We start from the raw sequence: 14,457 nt of genomic DNA on the forward strand, positions 1-14,457 counted from the left end.
GCAAAGTGTGCTACTGCACAACAGTCAGTCTTGCAACCAAGTCTGGTATTTACTGTACACAAGTTATTTAAACAACCTTCTTTCTTTCTGGCAATTTTCTTTCCCAGTGGATGCGGTCAATAGGGGTGTCCCAGGACACGTGGGACAGGCTGTAATTGGTTGTCTCACCCTCTTGGGGTGCTTACTCCAGTCGGTGGATATACAGTGCCTCTAGCTGCTTCGTGTCCTTCTGCTGCTGCTGTCTTTCTTCGAATGGAAGCAGCTTCAGCCCATATCTCTGCAGCTTCAGGGCCCTCAGTTCCTCGACAGCGGCGGCCACCTCGCCATCTCTTTTGGCCTTTTCGGATTGGGCTGGAGGGACTGAGGGTAGACACTTCCCGGGCAAGGGAATTAGGTGCTCCCGAATGTATCTGATAAGACTCGTCTCATCGCTGAACAGACACTTAGGGAGCGGTAGTGACGGTGGACGTACTGATGGCTGTGATGACTGATGACATGCTGTAAACTGTGGGGCCTGGGGTACTGGCTCAAGGCTGGAGGAGAAGGGAGTGGAAAAATCGGCTTCCGTCGGGGTACTTACATCAGACTCTGTCGGGATCTCAGCCCAGGAACCCCAGCTGCGGTGATGAGGCGACAGTCTCTTCGGTGACGGCCCTCCGGAAGTCTCCGGTGTCTCCTCCACTGGTGCTGTGGCCCACTTGTCTTCCTCAGGTAGCGGCACCTTCATGGAGGTGTAATCGGCCCCGAGGGACAATCGATTCAGTCGCTCCGATAGCTGGTGGAACATCTTCGCCGCCACCGCGGCAATCCTCCGACTCCATCTTAGGGCTCTTGGTGTACGTGGATCACTGTGACTCCGCCATGTTGCTGCTCTCAGCTAGTACTTCCGGTAGACAAAAGAGGTCAGCCTCCGCTTCGCCTTTTATATCGGTCTCCAACAAGATGGCCGCCAGCTGGAAGGACGTCATCATCAGAGCCCCTGACCGTAAGTGACTCAGCGGTGCATCCTCATCCTCTTCATCTGCCCCCCCTGGCAACAAGGGGCGGACCTTTCAAGTTCCACAATATTGTTTCCACGCCCGGGGGTGGGACGCTGGCTCTGGCGGGAATCTTTGGCACGCTTTTCCAGCACATCTTTAACCCTTGCAGGTACAACAGACATTTTGGCGCATAACATGGCTTCTGTTCTAATGTTGCACATTGTAACTCCAATTTTTGCAGACTTTTTCACCACCGACAACACTGTAATTTTCACCTCCCCTACTACTTCTTCAGCGCCAGCACATAAACTTATTTCAACAACACAGTCCCGTACACTTTGCTGGCGCACACTTTTTTGCAAAGGCATGAAATCTTCAATTAGACACAGTTCAGACTTGGGGGTAGGACTTACGGCAACTCGCCTATGGCACACACTCACATACTGTTGATGGTTGGCCTGACTTGACTGGGTGGCTGAGTGGTTAAGGCACACATCCGTATCCTGTTGCGTGACACCAAAGTTGTGGTGAACCACCGGGTGAAATGGCGGGACCACGAGTGTAGCGTTGTGAGTGGTCGGATCAGATTGTATTAACCCCGGGAGCTGGATGGTATTAACCCCTAGTGTTCGCAACGCCAGTGTGATTTTCGGGTTCCAGAAACACCACACTCCCGGATTCTCCGCTATCCCAATTGCTTGAAGTGAAATGAGAGTCCACAGCCAGTTATGGTCAAACAGAGGCTTTACCGAGTAGAAGACAGGTGTAATTATCTTCACAGAATTCCCAGAGAAGTGGCCAGGACCCAGAGACCTCACAGCTTGCTGGACCAATATACTTGTAGTTAACTTGACTTGAAATTAGACTTGACTTGACTATGTGCAGAACTTGACTACTTGTAGTGACAGCAGACATAGACTTGAGACTTACTGGAATGACTGTAGCTTTTGGGGTCTTCAAGATGCTAATCACTTGCACAGAGATCTCTGGTGGTTGCTCTGCTCAGTAGCAGATGGAATCTCCAAGAGAAGAGAGATAATTGTAATGGCTGCCCCTTTATATAGTAGGGGGCTGGACTAAAGCCCATTGGTCAAGCTGCAGGTCATAGGTTAAGCTGGTGCTCTCTGGGAGAACATGTGACAAGAAATCATGAAACTGCATAACATGTGACAAACTTACACAGGTCCTTGAGACCTCCCACAAGTCCTCTATACTACCTATACATAGGGATCCTGTCTAGGCATTAAAGTGACACACACACCTCTATAAAAACAACAAGGGGAGACCTTGCAGGGGAGCCCCCAGGTCACTGAGGGATTCAACCTGACAGGGTCTAAGGGTAGTACAGGACCATGTCCTGTACTGGGACATCACAGGCTGAAAAAGATTTGTGTTCTGGGTCTTTAACTGTATTAAGGTGTTGTGGCAAGACCTGAAGTGGGCTGTGTATTCAAGGCATCCAGATACATTAAAAAAAAAACTCCAGAAGCATATGAAAAATCCATTTATCCTGGTTGCACATCCTGGTTGAGCAGTTGCCCAATACTACAATAACCAGAATGCATTGCTTTCCCTCACAGCACTCCTGCTCAGCACAAGGCAGCTTACTGTAAACACACCTCATTCTTTTTTTTCTTACTAAGAGCCGAGGAACGTGCTCTCGAATCACCCAAAGTGCAAGAAAAAGTGCAAACGTGTTACACAAAAAAAAAACGTGAGAGAGAGGCCCCCCCAACAAACCATACCCTTCACCTCCGGACCAAAAGGTACCTGCGAGGTTCCAGGTTCGATGTCCCTTCTCGCCGAAGCTACTAAGGGACCACAAATGCTCCCAGCATCCCCCTTGGCATCAGCCAAGGTATATGCCTGCAGAGCCGATAACGGTAGGTACCCTGCCAAAGCAGGAGTACCCAGGGTGTTTGCAGGGAGGTGCGGTACCTAATGGCTACACACACCTCCCCTAGACTGCCAGGAGGGACACCCAGAAGGGCTACCGCATCATGACAAATTCAGTGGACACACTATAAGTAAAAAGTGAGACAAAAATAAATGTGAATGTGTGCAGATATACTGCCCGGACATGCGGCCGGATCTATAAAAAGCTCTCTGATCCTAGCCAGAAGGCCGGGGATCAAGAGATGAGTGTCACAAGGTGAAGAGATTATGGTGCCTGTGCTTCCACTCAGTGAGCCAGTACACCCAGTGAGTTTCGGCACCTCGGGGTCACCACTCCCTGAGGCACAAAAGTACCTCGGCTCTAGACCCTCTCAGCCTCATGACGAGACCCGGAGGGAATAGGTCACATCGGGGCAGCCGTCAGGCTGATTCCTCAGAACCAGCCCCGGAACACCATGGCACACCTGCGACCTCCATGCAGCACCCATCCCCACCAACTCCTCATCGGTGTGGACTGCCACCGGCATGAAACTGATAAGAACAGATACTACACTTGATCTTAGCCAAAACACACCTCATTCTCCCTAAAGCCGAGGTACGTGCTTGTATAGGGGTTTATGAAAGTAAGCTGATTATGTAAGCTGTAGGGACTGGTCAGTGGTAGTGACATCACTCAGGGAGAGCTAGAGCCCTGGGGATAATAACCAGCCATTCCTCCCGAGACAGCAGAGAATAATGTATTGTCTTGGGAGAGAGAGGGAAGTCGGGGAGCAGAAGACAGCATCACACTGAAAGTGAAAGGATTATACAACATCATGGTCAAGGATGCTAAAACCAGTACAATTTGGTGCTAACACTATATTGCAGTAGAGACAGTGGGGGGAGTGACGTGTTGCAGGTGGACCAGTGCAAGCTGGCGTCTGCCTAGTGGAAGGTGTTGCACACCATTTTGATGCAATTATTCTTAAATTTGGAAGTTTTTTTTTTTTTTAGGAAACAAAAATGTATTAAGTGCATAAGATAATATGAACTATATAGACACCCCGTAAATTTTGCAAGATCGATCAATATCTTCTCAGATTGCTATTACAGTGGGATATACTGTTATATTTATCTAAGATCTCACATTGCATTACCTCATTGAGTAATTTTGGTTGTGGTGATTTAACCCTAAATGTACTTATTTTAATAAGCGGATTTTAGTCGTTTACCCACACCCTGTGTACTATGCACATTTTTTGTTTATCATATTTTATACTCTGTCTATAATCTACCCATATTAAACTATAGCTATTATACCATCATCAGTGTGCATAAATTAATAAGACCTCAAGCGCCAGTATTCTGCCTCATTTTAGTTTATTCTTTTCTGCACCAGGGGTATAGGTGCGCTGCCTGGCTAGCTCGGTCTTACCAATTGAGTTTCGGGCAGTGAGCCATCCCTACTGCAGCTATATTGTAACACTATATTGGAAAGTTATAAGTCTTGGGGTTTTATTTATATACATTTTTTTTTTAACCAAAATACTCCTTTAACCCCTTAAAGACTGAGGGTGTAGCCATACGGCCCCGCTTTAGAGTCCTGAATGACTGGGGGCGTATGGGTAAGCCCATGGGAATTTCAGTCCCCATCGCTAGCCGGTCAGGGACCGGATCGGGATGCCTGCTGAAATCATTCAGCAGGGATCCCATGACAACCCCTGGGGGGGGGTTGCTGCAAATCACTGATCAATTCAGTTTGGCGATTCCAGGCTGATCGGGTCTCTGGTGACGCGATAGCCCACCAATCATCCTGAAGGATAGGAGCGAGGTGGCAGTGGTGCCACCTCCTGCTATACCCTGCCATTGGTCGGTTAGGACCAATGGCAGTTGGGGGGCAGAAGGGTTTAAGTTCAAATCCCCGCTCTGCCCGCCCCTGGATGTTGGGGCAGAGCGGGGAGAAGATGGCGGCAGGTACCGGAGTCCACAAGGAGGCCACCAGCGGGACCAGCGATCACGGCTGCAGTAAGGAGACGGAGGCAGCAGTGAAGATCAGTGGTAAGTGATCTTCACTGCTGCCTTCTAGGAGTTGCCAAACTACAACTACCAGAATGCCCTCTGGCTATCCGTACCTGCTGGGAGTTGAACTTTTGCAACAGCTAGAGGCACACTGGTTGTGAAACTTTGAGATAAGTAACAAACTGTTTTGCAACCAGTGTGCCTCCGGCTGTTGCATAACTACAACCCGCAGCATGCACGCACAGCCAAAGGGCATGCTGGGAGTTGTAGTTTTGCAACAGCTGGATGTACAGGGTACATTCACACAGGCAGGGGTTTACAGAGAGCGTCTCTCTGCAAGTTTGAGATGCAGCAAATTTTCCGCTGCAGCTCATACTCCCAGCGGGATATTCGCTGTGAACCCCTGCTCGTGTAAATGTATTCTTAAAACCCTACACAAAATAAAAATAGTAAAACTCTACATATACCCATACACATTTACCCCCTCCCCCAAATAAAAACGAGAAACGTCTGGAATGGCACGGGTTTCTAAAATGGAGCCTCCAGCTGTTGCAAAACAACTCCCAGTGTTGAAAGCCATTGACTGTCCATGCATGCTGGGAGTTTAACAGCTGGAGGCATCCTGTTTGGGAAACCCTGCTGTAGGGTAATTCTTGTATCCAGGTCCATCCCTATGCAAATCCCTAATTTAGGCCTCAAATGCGCATGATGCTCTCACTTCGGAGCCCTGTCGTATTTCAAGGCAACAGTTTAGGGCCACATATGGGGTATTTCCGTACTCAGGAGAAATTGCCTAACAAATTTTGGGGGGCTTTTTCTCCTTTTACACCTCATGAAAAGGTAAAGTTGGGGTCTACTCCAGCATGTTATTGTAAATTTGTTTTTATTTTTTACACTAACATGCTAGTGTGGCCCCATACTTTCATTTTCACAAAAGGAAAAAAAGACCCCCAAAATTTGTAACGCAATTTCTTCTGAGTACAGAAATACCAATTATGTGGACATAAAATGCTCTGTGGGCACACAAGGCTCAGGAGTAAGAGCGCCATATGTTCATTTGAGGTGATTTGCACAGGGGTGGCTGGAAAAAAAAAAAAAAAAACACATGTGACCCCACTTTGGAAACTACACCACTCACGGAACATAAGGGGTGTAGTGAGCCTTAACACCCCACAGGTGTTTGAAGAATTTTTGTTTAAGTTGGACATGAAAATGAAATTTTTTTATTTCACTAAAATTCTGGTGTCACCGTATATGCCGACGTATAAGACGACCCCCAACCTTTACAGTTAAAATATAGAGTTTGGGATATGCTCGACTACCCCAATGTACGGTACCTTGTAGCTCTCCCCACATTAGGTAGGCATCATGTCCCCCCACAATAGTAGGCAGCTCCCCCCACAATAGGTCAGCAGCTCCCCCACAATAGTAGGCAGCTCCCCCCAACAGACATACAGCTTCCAGCCATATACAGTGTATGGCTGCAGGCTGTATGTCTGTACTGGTCTGCCCCCAGTGTGTTCCAATCACCACTCCTTCGGCCCGGGTCACCATCTACTGCTATGGCCTATGGACCATAACAGTAGGTGCCAGAACCGGGGAGCGGTGACCGGATCACTTAAGATAGCACGGCCGCTCACCTGGCCCCGGTTGGCGCGCGTCGTCCTGGTCCTGCGCTCCTCTGCCTCTATGGTTGTAGGCACGTGACGTCACTGACGTCCCATGCGTACAACCATAGAGATGGAGGACCAGACCGCAGGAGGACGCCGGGGAATGGTAAGTGACCGGCAGACATCCTTATGTCCCGAAAAGATTTTTCGGGACACAAGGATGACCGGCATAGGAATACCTATGATTATCTGCCCGGGCCGGCTCAGTGTGTGGCTGCAGGCGGGGGCCGGCCAGAGCAAGTAAAAACTAATACTGTATACTAAAAATCAGGGGGCCTCCAGCTGTTGTAAAACTACAACTCCCAGCATGCCCGGACAGCCTTTGCCGTCGCCTTTGCCCACGCCTGCAGCGACACACAGGAGCTGGCCTGGGCAGATAACCAGAAGTTTTCCTATCCCGGATCTCAATACCCGGCGTATAAGACAACCCCCAACTTTTCAGAAGAAAATTTGGGGTTAAAAAGTGGTCTTATATGTCGGGATATACTGTATGCCAAATTTTTCATTTTCACAAGGGGTAATAGGAAAAAAGCCCCACAATATGTGTAACCATCTCTCCTGAGTATGGAAATGCCCTAAATGTGGAGTAAAGTGCTCTGCGGGCGAACTACAATGCTTAGAAGAGTAGGAGCGCCATCAGGCTTTTGGAGAGAGAATGTGTCTGGAATTGAAGGCAGTGTGTGTTTACAAAGCCCCCCTGTGGTGCCAGAACAGTGCCTGCCCCCCCCCCCGTGACCCCATTTTGGAAACTACACCCCTCAAGCAATGTAATAAGGGGTGCAGTGAGCACTTACACCCCACAGGTGTCAAGTTTTTTGAACATTGTTCCGTGAAAATGAAAAATTTTATTTTTCATTTACACAGCCCACTGTTCCAGAGATCTGTCAAACGCCAGTGGAGTGTAAATGCTCACTGCACCCATTACTAAATTCTGTGAGGGGTGCAGTTTCCAAAATGGTGTCACATGTGAGGAGTTTCTGCTGTTCTGGCAACATGGGAGGTTTGTAAATTTTGGGGAGCTGAAAAAAAATGGTGCTACAAGAACATGTTAGTGTAAAAAATGTAGATTTAGATTTTTCTTCACTTTGCTGCTATTCTTGTGAAACACCTAAAGGGTTAAACTTACTGAATGTCATTTTGACTAGTGAGGGGTGTAGTTTCTATAATGGGGTATTTCTCACAGACTGGCCCCTCAAAACCCACTTCAAACTTAACTGGTCCCTGAAAAATTCAGATTATGAAATTTGTGAAAATTTTAAAAACTGCTGCTATACTTTGAATCCCTCTGATGTCATAAAAAGTAAAAACATGTCAACTTTATTATGTCAACATAAAGTAGACATTGTATTTGTGAATAAAAATTGGACTATCCATTTTCCTTACAAGCAGAGAGTTACAAAGTCAAAAATGCTAAATTTTCAATTCTCTCATCAAATTTTGCCATTTTTCACCAAGAAATTATGCAAGCATCGACAAATTTACCACTAAGTAGAATAGGTCAGGAAAAAAAAACACTGAATCAGAATTGGTAACAGCATCCCAGAGTTATTAATGCATAAAGTAACAGTGGTCAGAATTGCAAAAAAATAAAAAATAAAAATAAAAAAAATATATATAAAGGCTTAGCCTTAAAGGGGTACTCCGGTGAAAACCATTTTTCTTTTAAATCAACTGGTGGCAGAAAGTTAAACATATTTGTAAATTACTTCTATTTAAAAAAATCTTAATCCTTCCTGTACTTATTAGCTGCTGAATACTACAGAGGAAATTCTTTTCTTTTTGGAATGCTCTCTCAGATGACATCCTGAGCACAGTTCTCTCTGCTGACGTTATTATAATAATGCTTTATTTCTTGTTGTCCTTGGTGGGATTTGAACCGAAGTCCCCAGCACTGCAAGGCAGCAGTGCTAACCCCTGAGCCACCATTCTGCCCATAGCATACATCTGCTATGATGGTTGCTAAAATGGACAGAGATGTCAGCAGAGAGCACTGTGCTCGTGATGTCATCAGTGTTCCAAAAAGAAAGGAATTTCCTCTGTAGCATTCAGCAGCTAATGAGTACAGGAAGGATTAAGATTTTTTTAATAGAAGTAATTTTACAAATATGTTTCACTTTCTGCCACCAGTTGATTTAAAAGAAAAAGGTTTTCACCGGAGTACCCCTTTAAGGTGAAAAAGGGCTCAGTCCTTAAGGGGTTAAATGGGTCACCAGGAGAATTTGTTTTTAACTGCACAACAAAAGTTAAACAAGAAGACAGGAGACTGGAAAAACCACCTTTATTTACAAGATAAGCATTTACTTCAGTGGAATAAACCTGGAGGAGTGAGTGGCACCAATACCAGGTCTGCCATGTTTTACAGGCTTGTAAGTGATGGAAAATTCACCCAGATAGTGGCCAATCATCTCGGGCTGCAAAAGGGAAAAGAAAAGTGTAAGTACCGGTTATGTTTATTCACTGCCAGTGGATCCATGCAACATATCTGCATAAACCTTCATAGAATCAGGTTACCATCACTTATAGGGAAGCAGTCACATTAAAAATGCAGTCCAATCTACATACATAATAGAGCAGGAGCTGAGCAGATTGACAGTTGTGTGTGAAAAGTTCCAAGATAACGTGTCACTTATGCATTTAAATCTTTGCTTATTCTGCTTAGTCATTTGGGCAGTCCTACTCACTGAGTTATCTGTGTATAAAGTGTGCATCTAGAAAGCAGTCAGCTACTGAGTTTACGTTAATGTCAACGTATTACAGAACTCACAAAATCTGCTCAGCACCTCCTGCGCCATGATATGCTGCCTGCAGACTGGACTGTTTTCAGTGTGATGGAAACCTCTGTACTAGTGCCCGCCATCTCTTCCCCTACCCCCCCTCCCTCATTTGACAGTTTAGTTTTTACTCAAGGGTATATACGCTGCTCAAAAAAAATAAAGGGAACACTAAGATAACATCCTAAATCTGAATGAATGAACTAATCGTATGAAATACTTTTGTCTTTAGGCCACTGAAATTATGGCCTGCTACAGTATACATCAGCACCTTTTGACAATGTGGCGAGATTCCTTTATCATACTGCAGAATAGTAGGAAAGGGGTGTCAAAGGTTTTTCTTCACTATTAGTCCCCATAGAGCACTATTACATGCAATCTGTATATTGCATACACTGATCAATGATATACCATAGCATAGATCAACGTTACCGGTACTCCTTTGCTACAGCCATTCATGGCAGGCAGTAGTAAAGGAGCAACGATTGGACAGCACGGAGCACGGAAAGGGACCTCCGGCCGTCCTCAGCTGAACAGGACACCGCAATTTCACCATGGTGATTCCGATCAGTATCCCTGAGCTAACCGGCAGTTAACTTCAGGACTTAAGATGCCACTTTGATCGCGGCATCTCTTGGGTTAAAGCTGGACAAGTAGTCGTGCAAATGTCCAGTATCAGTCCCGATACTGATCGCTCGAGTTAAGAGTTTGCTTGCAGCAGGTCCAACTGCTAAGCCCCCCTCACTAGAGATCTCCAGAACAGGTACGTTTGGCACTCCCGAAGAAGCGAAGAGTGCATGCGCTCTATGGATATTGGATGTTTTTTGCTCAACTCTATTGTTCTGAAAGGGATTAGCCAGCGCCAAAAAGGTGTGATTGCAGCTTTCCCTTTACCATTAAAAATACTAACATTTAGGCAGTTCGGAACGTTTAAGGTGAGAACTGAGGGCCGAACAAATGAAAGCATATAGCAATCTTTAGACACTTGCCTGGTATAAGGCTAGAATGCCACCCATAGAATATGTGAACACTGCATGCACCTTTGAGTAGTTCTAGTGCCTGGCAGTCAGGAATGGGTTACATCGTGGTATAAGCAGTGAGTTAGGCTCTATTCACACTGAGGAAATTCAGCCATCTGGATTTGGCACTTAAAGGGGTACTCCGATGGAAAACTTTAATCAACTGGTGGCAGAAAGTTGAACAGATGTGTAAATTACTTCTATTAAAAAAATCTTTATCCTTCCTGTACATTAAAGAGAAAGTTCCTCTCTTTGTACTACTTTATTTCGGTCCACAGTGCTCTGCTGACACCTCTGTCCGTTTCAGGAACTATTGAGAGCAGGAGCAAATCATAGCAAACATATGTTGCTCTGGACAGTTTCTGATACAGACATGTGTCAGAGCACTGGACAGGAAAAAAAAAATCCAAAAAGAAAGGAACTTTATCTGTAATATACAGCTGCTAATAAGTACTGGAAGGATAAAGATTTTTTTAATAGAAGTAATTTATAAATCTAACTTTCTGGCACCAGTTGATTTAAAAAAATAAATAAAAAGTACCCCTTTAATCGTCATGGCAGATAGGGTCATCCCATTCTTCCACAAGAATTACACTTTTCATTGGAAAGCCAGCTACAAAACTACCGGCCTGTGAACTAAGCAGAAGAATCCCAATGACATACCGTATTTATCGGCGTATAACACGCACTTTTTAGGCTAAATTTTTTTGCCTAAAGTCTATGTGCGTGTTATACGCCGATACACTCCCAGGAAAGGCAGGGGAGAGAGGACATCGCTGCCCGCTTCTCTCCCCCTGCCTTCCCTGGGGTCTAGAGCCCTGCTGCCGGCCCTTCTCACCCCCTGGCTATCGGCGCCGGCACCGATAGCCAGGGGGAGAGAAGCGGCGCCGACAGCCAGGGGGAGAGAAGGGGCAGCGGCACCCATTGCCGGCGCTGCTGCCCCGTTGCCTCCCCCCATCCCCGGTGGCATAATTACCTGGTTCGGGTCACTGACGTCATGCGCCACGCAGCGCATAGCAACGATGCCGGGGACGCACACCGGAGGCCTGCAGCAGCGCGGACCCGAACCAGGTAATTATGCCACCGGGGATGGGGGGAGGCAACAGGGCAGCGGCGCCGGCAATCGGTGCCGCTGCCCCTTCTCTCCCCCTGGCTATCGGTGCCGGCAATGGGGCGCCGGCACAGATATTCAGGGGGACAGAACGGGCTGCGGCGCCGATAGCCAGGGGGAGAGAAGGGCCGGCAGCAGCGCTCTAGACCCCAGGAAAGGCAGGGGGAGAGAAGCGGGCAGCGACGGCCTCTCTCCCCCTGCCTTTCCTGGGGGTATACACGCGCACACACGCACACACGCACCCTCATTTTACCATGGATATTTGGGTAAAAAACTTTTTTTACCCAAATATCCTTGGTAAAATGAGGGTGCGTGTTATAGGCCAGTGCGTGGTATACCCCGATAAATACGGTAATTAGGAGACTGCTTCAAGCTGATTCTGTGCAGAATCTCCATAGTGTGATCTTAAAGGATCCTTAATACTAACCTTGATTTCAACTTGGTTGAAGGCTTTGCCGTTGTAAACTCCCACCATGCTGCCCACCATTTCTGGCAAAATGATCATGTCTCTCAGATGAGTCTTGATGACCTCTGGTTTTTCCATTGGGGGAGCTTCCTTCTTAGCCTTACGCAGACGCTTCAGAAGAGAGTTCTGCTTACGGCGCAGACCCCTGTTGAGACGCCGGCGCTGACGGGCACAGTACAGCTGCATGATCTGCTCACTGGAGAAGAGGAAATAAAACATTAGCCTCTTATGAAGCACAGGCACACAAGACCTAGCGATCGTACAAGAACATTACTTACTAGGACATATCAAGCAGCTGGTCCAAGTCCACACCTCTGTATGTGAACTTCCTGAAGGTCCTTTTCTTCTTCTGTTCAGCGTCCGCCTGCATCAAATAGTTGTCATTAGAATGGGACCACAACCATCACTATGTATGCTCTGCCCAGCCAGGTAGCACCCTGCACTATATTGCTCTACTTTAATGCTTGTAGGTGAGAATTTATCTAGTGATGTACAATATATTTCAGCATCAATTTAGCACCTTTTCCATAGTTCACTTTCACTAAAATTAGCTTTATAATAAAAAAATTTAAAAAAGAAAAGTATGCCACCTACACCGCTAAGCCTCAATGCAAGGCAGCCATGTTTGATTTCAGTCACACTACTTTACAAGTAGAAGTTATCAATTTTCAACACAAATCCACATATCTTGGAGGCTCGGAAAACACATGCTACATGTCAGGTAGGTTCTTGGTATGACAGAAAGCACACCAAGCTGATCTGGCACACTTACATATCATGTAACATTTTGATCAAATTTCTGCAGCACACGCCACCTATATACATAGAGCAAATGTGCACTTCACACAGATCAGTTCACTATATCCCTTCCCCCACCCCTAGTATAATGGGTGCTACAGTCAATATGGACTACCCGACACTTTAACCAACCCTCTCCACAGTTAGCAAGCAAGGGGTTAATAAAGGTGGCATTGTAAGCAGAAAGGCAGTAGGGGCACTAGTATAACCCATAATGTTATCTAGTCACAACATAGGGGAACATTCACCACGAGCAAGCATGGACGCTCGAGCTCCAAGTACAGAGCTGACAGGAACCACCCCAAGTAAACCACACCATTCCATAATTGGCACTACCCATAACCGGCCACACGAGACCGTAATGAGAAGGGTATATGCCACCCGTGAAAAATAACCCCGAACCCGCGGCCCCAAAGACGGATGGCATCGGATTGTCGTTACAAACAGAAAGACACCCACCATCTTCTCCAGGAACTCGGGAGGAAAAGAAAGAGATCTCGTTTCTACGGCACAAATATCGCGAGAAGCCGTCGCACTTCCTGTGTGTGGGTAGGACGTCACTTCCGTTTTGTAGCCGTCCCGTAGATTCCATGGGAGATTGCTGTTGACGGCCATCTTTACTTATGGCTGCAGTGTTTATAGACTGTTCTTAGACTAAACTGCTCGCATATACAGTGTGTGTGGTGCCGACACACAAAGCAAGCGTAACCACTGCAGAGACGACAGTATCTTTTATTATACGTTTGGGGAGAATCATAACATTCTCACATAGTTTCCAAGTTTGACTTTCAAAGGGAATGTGTTTTGTTCTACCTTACCCCACTGTTTCCCAGCCTTCAGAGGTTGCAAAACTACAACTCCCAGCATATTATGTGCCAGTTTTGCAACAGCTGGAGGTGCCCCGGTTCGGAAACACTTAGGGAATGTTCACATTGAAGGTTTGGAGAGGAGTTTCCGCAAGTAATTCTGCTCGCTTATTCCTCTCCAATTCATTCAGCAGTGAAAAACCCCATAGTATGTAATTACATTTCTGCAAATTCTGTCACTGAATTCCGTTCCGCATGAAGAATGAACATGTTCTTCATGCGGAATTCACGTCCTAACCCCATATGTACCCTCAATGTAAAAAAAAATTTCAGTTCGCCACACTTTCCTGTGGATTTTGCGCGGAATTCCCGCAAATTAAAAAAAAAAAATAATGTCTCCTATGCCGCGCTAAATTCCGCACTGATTTCTGTGCGGAATGCAGTGTGGAATTCCGCGCAGAAAAAAAAAAACGGTAATTTCTGAGCGGATTTTTTCAGCGAGAATTCCGTGCAAATATTAAAGGGTAGCTCCCACCATCCTATTTTTTCTGTCCCTGCCTATTGCCAATCTATCCCTAACCCCCTCCCTGCTTTTAATTTAAATTTTTACTATATTAAAAATAACTTTTTGTCTGCCTGGTAGTGTGCTCACTACCAGGCAGACTTCCCCAGCAGGCACCACGTCACTGATGCCTACTGGGGCAGTTGGTGACAGTGCCCATTTAATCAGTGTGAACATACCCTTATGCTGCATTCACATCATGTTCAGGGCAGACAGCAGTTGGATATAAGTGAAATTAAAAACTGGCTTCGGCAATATCCCTGCTTGTCCAGTGCCCTACCCCTTTCATATCAGCTAGCGACTCCGGGCGGGTCATTTTTGGACCATATCCGTTTTCATTGCTGGGTTGAAAACCATGGTCTGCTGCAGTTATAGTTCGG

General features: G+C 46.3%; 1 protein-coding gene across 1 annotated transcript; it reads right to left on the minus strand.

The window, feature by feature from the left end:
* Positions 1-8,805: 8,805 nt before the first annotated feature.
* Positions 8,806-13,339, minus strand: RPS15 (ribosomal protein S15). Its single transcript, XM_056516798.1, has 4 exons — positions 13,169-13,339; positions 12,190-12,275; positions 11,873-12,107; positions 8,806-8,955 (listed from the first exon to the last, which is right to left on the minus strand). Exons 1-4 carry the CDS (start codon positions 13,322-13,324, stop codon positions 8,842-8,844), a joined length of 591 nt encoding a protein of 196 aa, XP_056372773.1. The 5' UTR covers positions 13,325-13,339; the 3' UTR covers positions 8,806-8,841.
* Between the last annotated feature and the right edge of the window lie 1,118 nt (positions 13,340-14,457).

Source organism: Hyla sarda, chromosome 1 (assembly GCF_029499605.1).
Source record: "Hyla sarda isolate aHylSar1 chromosome 1, aHylSar1.hap1, whole genome shotgun sequence".
In the NCBI taxonomy this organism is placed as follows: Eukaryota; Metazoa; Chordata; class Amphibia; order Anura; family Hylidae; genus Hyla; species Hyla sarda.